Source organism: Ambystoma mexicanum, chromosome 8 (assembly GCF_040938575.1).
Source record: "Ambystoma mexicanum isolate Mex_15411 chromosome 8, UKY_AmexF1_1, whole genome shotgun sequence".
NCBI classification, from domain to species: domain Eukaryota; kingdom Metazoa; phylum Chordata; class Amphibia; order Caudata; family Ambystomatidae; genus Ambystoma; species Ambystoma mexicanum.
Genome location: NC_090929.1, coordinates 493642585 through 493657199, shown reverse-complemented (window position 1 = coordinate 493657199; position 14615 = coordinate 493642585). Strand labels below are relative to the sequence as shown.

Genomic DNA, 14615 nt, shown 5'->3' with positions numbered 1-14615 from the left:
GGCATTTGATTCAGTCTCATGGAGATACCTGTGGTGTGTCCTTGAGAAATGCAAATTCGGCCCTAACTTCCGCACCTGGATAAAGCTCCTTTATACTGCCCCGTCAGCCAAGGTCCCTAGGAAGACCGATACTCTTCCCCCCTTCCAGATATCTAGAGGTACACGCCAAGGATGTCCCTTCTCCTCACTCATTTTCGGTAAAGCCATGGAGCCCTTCGCTGATATGATTCGGCAATCCCACTCGCACAGGGGGTTGCGCACATCTGGCCAGGCCGACAGTCTCCCTCTATGCTGACGATGCCCTGCTGTATGTTCGATCCCCTGAACTCAATCTTTCCCCTATACTGACAGATGTGGCTCGATTTGGGGACATATCCGGTTTGAAGGTTAACTGCTCCAAGTCTACATTATTTCCACTCACAGACTCGACACAGCCCACCCCCCCCGATCTACATGGGTTCTACTGGTCTCCTTCCAGTTTCACCTACCTGGGGGTGGTGGTCTCCCGGCACACGTCACTGTTGCGCGACGACAACTACCAGAATTACCTAACTAACCTGGAGGCTAAAACCTCCAGCTGGACTAAACTCCCCCTCTCGCTAGCAGGCAGAATTGGAATACTCAAAATGATTGTATTACCTCAATTACTGTACCAATTCACCAATCTGCCTCTGTGGCCCGGGGATACTTTTTTCCAAACACAGCGCAGCTTATGTAACACCTTCCTCTGGCACTCTGGGGCCGTCCGCCTCAAATTATCCACACTGACCGCTGCTAAGGCATTGGGCGGTTTCAGCGCACCCGATTTTATCAGATACTGGGTGGTGGCCCAATCACAGTTTGCTGCATACTGGTTCAATACCATTGATTCCCTCCCCCCCCCCCACATGTTCGCCTCGAGAAGCTAACTGTCTGTGACCGAGTGATTGGATCCCTAGTCCTCCAACCAATCCCCCCTGACTCAAACTCTGCGAATCCTGTAGCCAGTACATCCTTGGCTCTGACCAAATTCTGGTCCATGGTCGACACACCCCACCCATTCCACTGCGATTTGCCATTGTGGAACTTCTTCCCCGATGTCCCACACATTCCACTTTCAGTGGTCACCGGCTGGGCCGATGCTGGCTTCCTGACATTGCGCGATGCCTTTGAACAGGGAAACTTTATAGAATGGTCCGACCTTCCTCCTTCACTCAGGCGCCGACCCTCGGTGTGGCTACAGTACTCTTCACTCCACGAACATCTCAAGTCCAGATATTCAGACTTCCCCGCCTTGCCCCCTGATGAACCTATAGTGGAGGAGCTCTGCTCCTATCTCTCCTTCAGAGGCAAGGTGTTGAGGCTCTACTGCTTATTACAGACTAGAGCGGCCCCCCACTTCATCGAGTTCAGATGCAGATGGGGAGAGGACCTTGGTTCTGAGACCGATGAGAGGTGGTCTCGGGTGTGCGCTCGTACCCACGAGGTCTCCTACAAAACTAGATTTAAACTCATCCAGTTCAAAATCTTACACAGGTATCATCATACACCTATGAGACTCCATTGCATGTTTAACACCAACCCCCCCCTCCTGTCCCAGGTGTGGCGCAGATCAAGCCTCCTATATACACACGTTGTGGCTCTGTCCCCCGCTGTCCCAATTTTGGCTAGAAATTTGCTCTACACTGCGACATTCTGGAGCACTCGATCACCCCCCACCCCACCCCACTGCACTGCTTATAAAATGACCTCCCTCAGTTACCCCGTGATTCTAAGAAACTGGCAGGTCTCTGCATGCTACTGGCAGTTCGCTGTATATTACTTTGTTGGCTCCGCCCTAGAGCGCCTACCTATACACAATGGCTCAGATCGGTCACATGGGCTCACGACACTGAGCAGTCCTGGAACGCGATGCAGCATCCACACTCTAGGCCGAGGGATATCTGGCCGAGATTCCGAGACTATATCTCTGCCATGGCCTCACCATCAACTTCTCCCTCTACTTCCCCAGGTTGTTCCCCATAGATGGTGACCCGTTTTGGTGTATGTATCAATACTTTGTATATTGCCTTTTATCAATATGCTTCATTCTACTCAATATGTACTGTTTATCATTCGCATTGCTTGCTCTTAGCGTGGTGCCATGTGGCTGCCTCTGTTTTTTTGTTGTGCTGTCAAGTCAAATAAAAAGAATTAAAAAAAAAAAAAATACTTTGGATGACCCCCATCTAGAACATTTGACTTTTGGTCTGAAAAAGAATCCCTAAAAATGTAGTTACTTGAAGAGGTCACTGCCCTAAAAGGTTACTTACATGGAATGCACTGCATTGTCCCGCTGCAAAAAGCCTACATAGTTATATTAGTATCGATTTATTGAGTGGACATTCTCCAATTGTATGTTATTTTATGTTACAGTGTACCCTTTCACTAGCCAGTTTTCTAGTTAGAAGTGCTGCTCCTTTAATTGCTCTAACATGTTTACCCCAGGAAACATCAAGCATCTAAGGGGAAGCCCTAAAACCTAGGTGTGTGTGTGTTGGTGTTTCTCTGGTCAACACATAGGGCTTAGAGAAATCATAATGCCACCATCTTGCAGAAAAACCCAGATGGTGTCTGCGTTTATAGGACTCTTCAAGGAAAGGGAGGAAACCGGAAGACTGATGCTTCAGTCCATTACATTTGTGGTAACAGCTGGGTTAAAACACTCAAATGATTCCTGCTCCACTTGCAGCCTTGCTGCTCAATCCTACATGTGCCAGTCAGAAACAGGCGGTAATAGGTAGAGCCCAAGTCATACTGTTGAAGAACTGAAACAAAGAACACGTTTCTTTGAGACTCAGAGGAGTCGGTTCTTTACCTGAAATGTGATCACTGGACAGCAACGCTACCGAACCATACCATGGCCAGCCATAGAGCACAGCTGCATCGTACTGTAGCATAAAAAAAGTTCTCGCTCCTCTGGTTCAGCACCATTTCCAGTGGGTCTTCCATCATCCTGATTGCCTGAAGCACCTTACTGTCACCACCAGAACAGTGGCGGAAGAACCACAGAATACAGGGAACTGACTTTTCTAACTTTCAAATCTGGGCACCGCCATAAGATTGATCCTTATTCTTAATATTGGACCTATGTGTGGCATGGAAGGTTGCTTGTGGTCTCGTACAGAAAGGATGTGACCAAGCAGTTTGGGCTGAAATGCCCTTTTTGTGGCAGGGCCAAGCCCAACCCTTTCTATAAAGGCTTGGCATGTGAAGAACGATGATCTGTAGGGCTGCCCTCATCGATGCCAGCGGTTAAATTTAATTCTAAACCTTCCAGCCATCACCTATTTTGCTATGATGGAAGTTGCCACAGCATCAGGATTGTATTGTGCTCTCGGAATGCAGTATTCCTCAATCCTGTAAAACTGAAGCAGAGAAGGAGTGAATGAACTACGCGCCCAAGAAGGCAGGTGTGCCCATCTAACTAAGGGCTGGTCTGGGAACCGTATCAGAATCCCCCAATAAAGCAAGGTGATGGCATAACTGCTACATGGAGGAAGCCGGATGTGAGATCATATGAGGCTGAGAAATTAGAGCGAAACCAAAGCATCTGGGGAATGCAGCGATAGATTACCTGGAGGACCAAGCAGTCGGAGACCGTTAGGCAGGTCCCAGGAGGCCCCCGGAGCTCAAGAGATCGGGGGAGGCGGTCAAGGGTGGAACCTTGTGAGCTGGTGCTCCTTGCCCAAACCACTTTCATAATGGTGGTGACAAGACTACAACCTGGCATCTGAATCGGGCCATCCTAGGGCTCTTGAATTCCAAAAAGACACCTGGGAAAAAGCCGTCAGATTTCCAGATGAATGGAACCATCCAAACTAGAAGCCTGAGAAAGGGCTAAGAAGCTGAGAGAAAAGCAGACTCCTGGAGTACCAGACCAAGTCTTTCCCCTTCAAAAATATTGTAAGAGATTAGATTAGTGAATAACTTTTCAGGGTAGGTATTGGACTACTATTTCAGCCAAGCCATGGATCGTTCGGTTTTAGAGTGGGGAAGCCAGAAGAGCCTATCAAGAATTGGGTTTTGCGTTTGTTGACCACATATTGAATAATTTTAGTTTCTCAATTAGGACGCCTCAAGCCGAGACAAGGCCTCATCAGAACCAGGGACATTTGAAGGGAGGTAGAAGACCCTCACTTTGTTTAGTTATCCCGGCCCTCACATTGTTTAATCAGACCATCAACATTGTAGCTACATCCCTAGGAAAGGTAGGCATTAACCCAACCCTACCGTGTAGGGCATAACAAATATAGTTTTTTGAACCATACTCTGTGGCTTAGTGCTCAACCTATCACAGTACCCATTGAACTTTGGACATTCACAGTGACCCCAAGTGCCATTACCGTTGAAGACTAAAAGACTCTTGCTATTACAATTTTACTTACTTGTACCTTCATCACAAATATGTCCATTGAAGATCAAAATCTAATTTTCATAACAACTTTGTGCGTAAAATCGCTTTTGAATGCTGTGTTAAACTGTACCTTAACAACCTCATCACCATCCCAAAAGATGCCCTTCACTGCTCAACCAAGTCTGCCATTATGAGAGACTAAAAGGTTAAGGGACTTCTTGTTACCAAGCTGGGGGTCAGTCTCCCTCCTGGTAACTACAGAGAAGAGCAAAGCCATCTGTCCATCCTGCCACCGTCTAATTATTAAATAAGCGCGCTGAAGGGGACACAGAGTGTCATGTAGTGCTCAAAGCACCTTAATAAACGAACAGAAGTACTGCAAACATATGCCAGAAGGGTTCACAGATATTATTGAGGAACAGTGACGTACAATTACAAAGTGTAATAAATATTGCATGAAAATATATTGAAACGTCTTTTACAGTGCACATTGTAATAATACCTATTATTGGGGGGTCACCCCCCCCCCGAACCTCTTACCCCTTGTCCTCCTAAACCTTCCTTGTCTGCCTCCCTTTTATCCCAATTTTAACCTAGATCTGTTTTCTTTAAACCTAAAACCCACCCCAATCATTACATTTTCTTTATTTTAATATTTTTTCTGCTTTTAGGTATTTTTTACCCACTCTTATTTCTTGGCAATATTTGTTCATCTTTGTACATTCATTCTTTATTATTTCCTGCAATTTTATCATTGGATACCTGCCAGGAGCAGTCACATATACCTAACAAAAACTATTATATGCTAGATCATACTTTCATGCCCTTTAGCTGCCAGCATACAGTGGAGCATCATATGCCTAAGTGCTGCCTTTCTCCATGGCACCCTTACTTGCTCTTAAAGGGCTCCAGCGGTGTGGTCTGGTAGGCAAAGAGGGCCCACAAAAGAGGCTTCCCTAGCTTCATGTTTCAGCTACCCACTAAGTGGTAGAAATCTGGTAAGACTAGAGCTACAATGACATAAGATCACTCAACACAGACTTTCTGATGCCTCCAATTTTGCTTTCTGTAGCAAACAAGAGAGCAGGAATGTGGAGATGAGCTGAACTAGGAGACTGCTCTTCCCATGTTGTGCCCCCCTCCTTCACTCATCAGATTAAACAATTCATACCCTTTTCCCTTCCTATGCACTTTGGCAGCCTCAGGCTGCCTGCAGAGATGGCTAAATTGAATGGCGAAAAGCCTGGGGAGAGACAGTGGCAGGATACCCCTGCTTGATGGTGTAGTAAAAGCCTTCCCTTATTTGCCTACTTCTCCCACCTCAACCAGCCGCATATCTGTACCAGAGGGTAGTAACATAAAAGTGGAGCGGAGGCTAGGGAAAGAAAGAACGCGTCTTAGAAACCGGAGGGCAAATAGGGAAAGTGTAATGCACATGCCACACACTCCTGCATATAACGGTAATCACAAATTACCTGTCCCATGTATTGAACCATGAATACAAATAAAGTTACGCATGTGTCTTGGGAGCCACTCAATTACCATTATCAATGTAGTTTAATACTGGCGACTACATTTAGCCACATACATTTTATTTTCAGGTCCAACCCATTAGACTGCCATCAACGAAATGCTGAGAACTTCCATTAGCAAGACTGTATAAATCAATGCCTGAAAACACAGAGCTCACTATAGAAGCAGTGTCAACCAAAGAGAAAATCTCAAACATAAAAAATTAAAAAATAGCAGGATGAAGCTGTGAGCCATGGTCTTTCCGTGGACCAGTTCACAAAGTTCTGTGCCGTGCGAACGTACAGCCACATTCCAAAAGCAGGATGTGCTACACTACACAGAGGAATAAACAAGGTTTCGGGTAAGATTTTGAAGTCGGTGTAGTTTTTTTACAGTTGAAAGTAAAATTATTTTTAGGCAGTAAAAAAAAGTAATTCCCAGTAGGGGTCTGGCTCTAGAAGAGGAAAAATATATTTGAACTCGAAACCACTATAATTTTTGCAATTCATCTTTCTTGACACCTGATAATTCATACAAACCAAAAGATGCATTTTTAGTGCTTCCTCGGATCAGCAAGTCCTTCCAGGAGAAAACAGTTCTCCGCCATGAAAAAAGTTAATTCGAGCAAAATGAGGGAAGATAAAAGCATTGTATAGCATAGGGAAGACATGTTAAAAAAAGACTCAATGGGGAAGAGTTTAAAGTTAGTTGGGTCAACAGTTCGTTCACAGAGGTCCCGTAAAAGCTTTGAGTGTTAAAGGAGCCCCAGGGAGGCTGCCTAGAACGACAGAGGAAACAGTACCACAGACACCTTAAGCACACATTTACTGGGACATAGAGAAGGTTAGATGGCATTTTTTGCGTGTTTAGTTTCAGTAAGTTACTTGATATTCAGACTTTATCTACTTGTGATCAGGTCTTGTTGAGCATTTGGTATCCTCTCACTGCTGGTGCAATCTGTGCAATGTAGATGGTGAGAGCCAAGTTAATAAATGGCTATTATCTGATTTGGAGAGTGCTCAACCTCTTTGATAGGTCTAATGCTACTGGAACACTGCAGAGATTAGGCATAGGAGCAGCTTGGGGGTCCTCTTTCCGGACGGGCTGAGGAAATGTACAATATATCGCAAGAATTTAGGGACAGGATATGATTTGGCATTTATAACACGCCTATACACAAGGGTTTCAAGGCGCGACATGAGAATACTAATATGCTGAACAGGTAGGATAAGGGAGGAGTAAAAATGTAAACTTTTAAATGTAAAACAAATTAAAAAACAAAGGCAAAACAGCAATTTTAAAGAAAAATCTAGGCTAGGCAGAAACGTATGTTAGAATGTTGTCACAAAATGAAGCTCAGCAAACATTCTCTGATGAGGAGGTCCACACCACCCACCTAGCTTGGGCAGATGCTCCTTGTAGTAGTATCCCCCAGTTGCATCGGTGAGGCACTTCAGGTCCACCTTTCCTTTGTGGCCAACTCTATACACATTTGTGGTTCCGTCAGTCCATGTCACGCTAGCAACACTGCGGCCTGTCTCCACGTCCCAACCACGTATGTCCATCACCTTTCCTGTTTTCCCCTCACCACCTGGTGGAGAACAAAGTGCAGGATATCAGCTTGAAGGCTCTGCAATGCACGCCAGTGGACACAGCATGTTAAAACCCATGTGCAAAGTACATTTTTTGAATAACATGACATTTCACAAATTGCAGTGGCCAGAAGGCAGCTTGTAGGGCTTACACAAAAACAGTGTAAAAGGAAAATGCTTCTTGTTGACAAACTAAGTTCTTAGGCCATAAGGATTTCGAACAGTAGTCTAAAGTCCTAATGTAGACAACATTTAGATTCTCATTAAGCAATTAAATAGTAGCATTCATAACAACAAGAACACTATTAGAATTTACAATAACAGTAGAACATTTCCATGGCAAATACTTCAAACTGAACTGGTTTAGTTGTAATAAGAAATATTCCTACGATATATAACCTGAAGGTGATCGATTCATACACCTGTAGAGTTACTGTGTCTTTCGTTATTTCGAGGTAAATGAAAAGGATTACCATTATTCTGGGAAACGCCAAAAGAAAAAGTATTTTTTTTGGAGAGTTATAGAAACAATTTTTACTTTCTTGAACTATCTGAGAAAGATGAAAGGCAGAGTTGGCTTTGCCATGGTTTAAATCTGCACCTGTCTGTTAACATTGACACACACTAAACTACCTTTATATCCTTTATTTTAAATGATGGCAAAACAGCCACCTCACAGATCCTCCCACTGTATTGGTATGCAGAGGCAAGCACAGACAACCATATCTGTGAAGCAGGGGTGAGCGTAAGGTAGGTGATGGGCCATCACCTGAGTGCTTACCAGCCCTTTCTACCACCATTATTGCCCTGTAACGGGTATGACATTAAAAAAATCTACTAACATATCAAGAATGAGACGAAGTAACCTGAAAGAGATCGGAAACCATCTAAAGTACATTCGTTCTCATTCATGAGTGGCTGTGTTGCTCAACTTCGTAACGTATTGCATTATTTGAAAGCGCCCTCTGCCCACAGACAGCGCACCATAAACAGCAAAAAAACATATTTGGATGGTGCTCAGTCTTTCTTTTTTTCTGCTTTGCTATTTCGCAGAGTATTTTATGCTTACCATCCTGGTTTCCCCACTCCCAGTCCGGGCCACGGACCACCTTTGCTCCTTGGAAGATCCCCCTGATTGTAACTCGTGGTAGGTTCTGTCGTGGACTTAATATGACTCTGAAGTATAAATGGAGAGAAAGAGTAAGAACTTGAGAAACATTGTGTAAGTATAGGATGGGAAGGGCTATAAATAACAGCTTTGAGATGCTCAGACACAAGAAGATGCACAAAACTAGTGGGAGAGGGATTTTCTTTGTAACTCATCTTGCTACTCTTTCCTGTCATGAAGCCCCTCACGGTGGACTTTAGTGAATGCCACTTTTGCAGTAATAGGTAGTGAGACTCACTGGCCAATTGAGAAACAAACCAGGGGCTCTAGTCGGTGTGGCTGGGTCCGCCAGTCACACATGAAATAAATAATCCTGCAAATAAGGCACGCTTGTGCCTTCTTGATAAGACTATGGGTTGTGTTCAGTTCATTTTGTCAAATGAAATTAATTTAAATACATTGATTTAATATTTCTGCCTTTAATTTCTTTTTTTACACCAAATTTTTCGCATCTTCCAGACCCCTTCAGCCAGGCTGATGCAACAAGAAAATGCATGCAATTATTTTTTTGGCCTTTTTTCAGCGTGCTCTGGAATAAATATAACATTAAAATTACAAATACTATGTGGTGGAAATCTGTAAACCATTTTAATTTCTGACAAACAAAAGATCTACATCCTGGATCTGTGGGTTGATGCTATGTATTTGTGTCCTTACTCCTGTGTCACTGCTGAGAACATAATCCTAAAAAACAGACTGCTCATCTTAAATTATCAGCATAGATAAAGCATATGGAAAACGAGAATGCTAGGTGAAAACAGGAATTCTAGAATGATTAAACTGAAAGGTAAAAGTAAATGTCATTCTAGTTGACAATTAAATGAGCAAATGCAATTAAACAAATATTCCAATCGGTTCACTCAACCCGAAAATCAGATTTCAGATGTATCCAGTAGATTTGTTGTCATTTAAATAATTGTACTTCTCGATCTTGATTACGCAGGCGAGTTTTGATGGTTTCACCAACTTATACTTGACAGATGCTGGGGTGCAATGCTGAGAAATGATGAGTAATGTTAGATTTTGAACTGTGGTTCCGGATATCACATTTATGCTCAATGATGCAGTCTTTCAGCCGTCTGTTCATGTAACCCCTATGCAATTTGTCGCAAGGACATTTGAAAGCATACACATAGTGCAAAGTCTCTTAGTTTAATGATTTGTCCTGAGGTGGGTTAGTATAATTGAACTTCTATGATGATTGCATCAGCCGGTGCTAGATGGTATGAAAGGTCAAACATCCTTATGCGTCCAAACCGAAGTATGGATTTAGCTAGCAGTGGACATTACTTGCCCCTTTTAAATAATTGCCAATGTTTGGAAACCATTGTTTTTTTTTTTAAGTGATAAAAGTTCGGTCCCCATCTCAAAATGTATGACTGCTTGAGATCGTTGTGTGTGAATGAATGCCCGAGCTGCTTTTCGCAGTTCCGCCAGTCACACTCCAGCATGTATAAAATTAATTTGGCTCCAATTTGGCTCTACCATGTGGACTCTCTGGTCACACCTGCTACATTATAGATGAAGCACAGATTTGAATAAAAAGATTCATTAAAAAAAGCACACCCCTGTCAAGCGAATAAGCAAAAGATTGAAATCTCTTGCATGAAGCATGAGTTTTCTTTATAAATCTTGGACTGCTCTACCTACATGATGAAAATGAGTGACATCCACCACTCTGGTATATAGAGGACGGTTATCCTTGCATTTGAGAACAACAGATTATACTGGTGTCTGTGTCAACTATCGGGAGCTTGTAACCCAAAGATGTGATTGAGATCACAGGTATACACCCTCTACGGGATACCCCGCACCCTTCTGGATGGCATGCTTAATTTTGTGACCCAGAGAAAAACATGATGATCGAGAAATAAAATGTCGAAACATGACAGAAATAAAATGTCGAAACATGACATCAAATGGAATATGAAACAGTCAAGCAAGTGCGATCTAGAAAAACCATGGACACACCGATTGTGGTGTCACAAGGAAGAAGAAATAATCCCACTTATAAAGTAAACTTTTTTTTTGCTTGACAACATTGTTTCCACTTTCTCTGTAAGTATACATATTCAGAATGAATGAGGTACGAATGTTGATTTAATTTGTTGTTTTCTTAGTCACCCAAGTCGGTGGATAATTTTCAATGTCTGTCCATTAAAAAAATTAAAATTAAGACTGATGTTGGTAACAGAGTTTAAAGTATGATTTATAATATTTATTTTATGATTTATATTGTACTTTCTGAAGAAGAAAAGCAATTCTTTTCTAAACATCCCAAACAGAAGGCCCCTTCTAGGAGGGCCGATACTATCCCTTTCCCCAGTTGGATAAAAATCACATTGTTGGGAGCAAGCTATTGTTTTTGGAGTGAACCCCTTTTCTAATGAAAGTCAAGTGGAACCATGATATAATGGCAGCCAATAGATCCCCATGCAGGCCTATGGAAGCTAGAACAAATTTGAAATCTCTGGTTGAGGATATCTCTGAACTTCAGTCTGTCCAGCAGGTGCTGGCTGCAGGCAGTTTCAAGGATGGTTCCCTATTCTTAAGTGTTGCAGAAAGCCATTGTGAAGCGTTGAGCGGCTCTGAGTGGTAGCTTGTGCAAGCAGGTAAAGGTTCCTTCCCCAGGATGGCTAAAGCAGGCTGCCCCAGTCGACTCTTATCAGACACTCTACCCAGATGGCACTACCGCACCCAAACAGGGCAGCGCCAACTTTCAGATCCCATTGTGTTCTAAATAAAGAGCCTTAGGACCAAAACTGCAGGGAACTGTCATACCAGTGCTCCTACAAAACACTTCAAGTCATCTAAGGCCCCTTTTACCTCAGACCCGAGTTCAACAAGGACAAGATTATGTATGTCAGAAAGTCTCCATGTGACTGTGTTCCATAGGAAAGTAGGCTCCAGGGGGCGCACAGGTTTGCAGGATGTTTCACTGTCCCTGGGAGAAGTCATGGGGTCACCTCTCTCAGCCTTTGAAATCAATCTTCAGCACACCAAACGCACATTAAGCAAGACAGCTTTGAAGGTCGATAGCTGGTCTCTACAGATCCTCTGAAGCTCTTGACACACCACGTGACTGAGAATGGCAACGCGAGAAAGGGAATGGGGTCCGTCTGCAAGAGACCAGTGGTAAGAGTTCATGAAGGACACAAGGTTGTTTTGTCTTGTGAAGCCCACTCCCCCGACTAACCGACTCCTTTCTAACACTGACCACCTTACACTTGTGACAAAATCACATGTCCAACCTGGTTTCCTGCCCACTGTCTGCCAGAGAGTAAGACTCAGAGGACCACAATGCACACTCAATCCAACCAGTTAAGCATGCTAAGTGTTTTCCGGGACCAGGAGGAGAATTCATGCACATTGGGGGTGGCTAGGTCCTTGCAAACTAACCCTACAGGATTCTACCCAAGGACCCTGCCAGAGAGGGTCTAAATCAAACCGTGGATATTAGGCGGTACATCCCTGAACCCCCTAAGAGAACAGCTAGTTAGTAATGACCAGGTCTCAAAGAAACAGGATATTCTGAATTGCATCTCCTAAGATTAATCGTGTTTAGAGCACCAAAACCCAAAGCGGTTTCTGGAATGTCTATCAGGGACTGAGTGAAAGATACCCTACAGGAAACACCAGCCCATTCAGAAAGACCCCTTAGACAGCAGGTGTGGATCCTTGAAGGGGAAAAACCTTACCTAATTCCACCCCCACCCCTCCTACTGATAGCAATGCTTGTGAAGGATAACACTTTTTCGCCCTCTCGGGCAGCATTTAAGGAGACAAATCATCCCTTCCCTCTACCGAAAAGGAAAAACGATTTTGCACAGATGGGCTCTTACTACAGGTTTTCCTGTCGCTTGTGATGGTCTTTCAAACACTGAAACCTCCAAACGATTTTTCTGGTAGGAGAACAGCCAGGAGGCAAAAGAGAAGCAGACCAGCAAACAAACATCAGCTTTTGCACTGAAACAGAGTGGACAAAATCCAAAACGGTAGCACTCATTTCTAAGACTTCTTTCCCATGGCTCGGAATAGGTAACCAATTTTCCAATCAATTTGAAAGTAAGCCTCAGCTAATGGGAAGATGGTGAGGTCTTTAAGAATCAAAGACAGTGTCTCTGGGCTTGGCGCAGAGTAGAGGAGTTGGTTGTGAAAGCTGGAGAGCACCAGAGAATGGGAACCACTTTAGTTCAGAAGATGGGTGTGCTCCAGTGAGGGAGGGCCTTAAAACTAGAAGAAAGATACTCAAGAGGGAGGGGGTGAAAATTAGTAAGACTGGCGTTGATCCCTGGAAAAGGGGATGTGTAACAGAAGAAAAGAGCCCTGTAAACCACAGAGGAGGGGTGTTCTGCACTGAGGGTGTGGGGAGGAAGACATGTGAGCCCAGAATAGGGGTGTCCTACAGTGAAGGGAGGGAGACAAAGTGACTGTGACCCACTGGAAGAGGGGATATGTAACAGAGCGAAGGAGAGACCCAATTAGGAGAGAACTTTGGGACAATTGCAGAAGGGGGTGGACGCAGCACTAAGCTCGGAGAGTGGGGAAGAGGCATTGTGGTCCCCAGAAGAATAGATAAGAACTGAACAATAGAAATAACTAAGCAAGAGACCTTCCTGTCGGAACTTCCTGAATGCCTTTTTGTTTGCTGTTCTTCATATATAATCCTAAATTCAAGGACTACATTTCCCAAGAATCTTTATGTTAGCCATCCTAATCCAATTTATATACAAAATGGTTATGTTTGACTGTTTTTTAATAAAAGCCCTGTACAATTATTGTGCATTCCCTTGGCCATGTAACAAATCCCACACGGACACCATGGACCTAGACATTGGGACATCAACAATAATCAAACTATAAGTAACCTCTCTTCTTTAGCCTGTCACACTATCCCCACATCAGCGGCTAACTAGACCCAAAGCACTGTAGTCCATCTAATTCTGGGCTCTTCACGGCCTATAACACTCCCAAGGTCTCTCCCAAAGCCACAGAAAGCAGACCTTCACACAGGGGGCAAGATACTTCAGAGCTGCACCCATCAACACCACAGGTTTCACATCTGCTTTTGCCACTATAGGAGTCTCCCACCTCCACCTGGCTCTTCTCCCAGAGCCAGGTGCAGGAAGGACAGCAAAAAAGGCAGAAGGGTGCTACACAAGACCACATTACATGTGCTTCATGGTGGTAGCAATCCAGCTTGGCATTACATAGGGAAATCCATCTATGTAATAAGATGTCTAGCCTATGGGTCAGAGAGGGGGACTAAAGAGGGGAAAGATGTGCATTTAATATTTATTGATGAATCGAGTGACATTTTGAACAGAAATTTCGTACAAAGTAGGCAATAACAAAGAGCAGAGGCAGTGTTGGGGCTGGATGCTTTTACATAAGAGCATTGTTTGAGTGCCATATACAAGATGGTCAAGGGGTAAGAATGAGAAAATACACCAAGGACTGGGACTGTAGGACATAAAAAAAAAAAATACATAATTAACATTGATAACATGAGGCAAGGATTTCCACATTTACAAATTACAGAAGAGTGTCTCTGAAGGCACAATGTAGGAGAGATGGTTAATGCGGATAGTTTGGATAGGCGGGTGGAACTGTTTGGGAGGCTCTTTCCATTACTAGAATGTGGAGTTTGAGCAGCGCTCGGAAGAGAAGGAGTGGATGGATGGATAGATAGAGCAGTAAAGTGGGGTAAGTAGGAAAAAGGAGCAACAGCGGGAGGGGAGGTTAAAGAGGACTGATAGGCTATGAAGAGACAAGGAGCAGAGAGAGGTAAAGTATAGCAAAATGTACAGGAACATGCATGGATTTATTGAGAAGTAGCAGACATCCCAAGAGCCATCCAGTGTGGCTACGGCAGGGAGTGGTGGATGAGAGTCTCTGAAGGCTGAAAAGGGTGCATCACAAATTTGAGGATCACTGAGGGAAGGAGAAGTGTAGATGGGCCGACCAA

At 43.8% G+C, this 14615-nt stretch overlaps 1 protein-coding gene across 4 annotated transcripts in view; it reads right to left on the bottom strand.

Annotated features, from left to right (window-relative positions):
* The window catches only part of MIB2 (MIB E3 ubiquitin protein ligase 2), a 725636-nt gene that overhangs the window by 497401 nt on the left and 213620 nt on the right, over positions 1-14615 (bottom strand). For all 4 annotated transcript variants that reach the window (XM_069610141.1, XM_069610142.1, XM_069610144.1 and 1 more), the window contains 2 exons: positions 8549-8655; positions 7284-7478 (listed from right to left, as the gene is read on the bottom strand). In XM_069610141.1, the coding sequence (XP_069466242.1) occupies positions 7284-7478; positions 8549-8655 (302 nt within the window). The remainder of the gene's footprint in view (positions 1-7283; positions 7479-8548; positions 8656-14615) is intronic.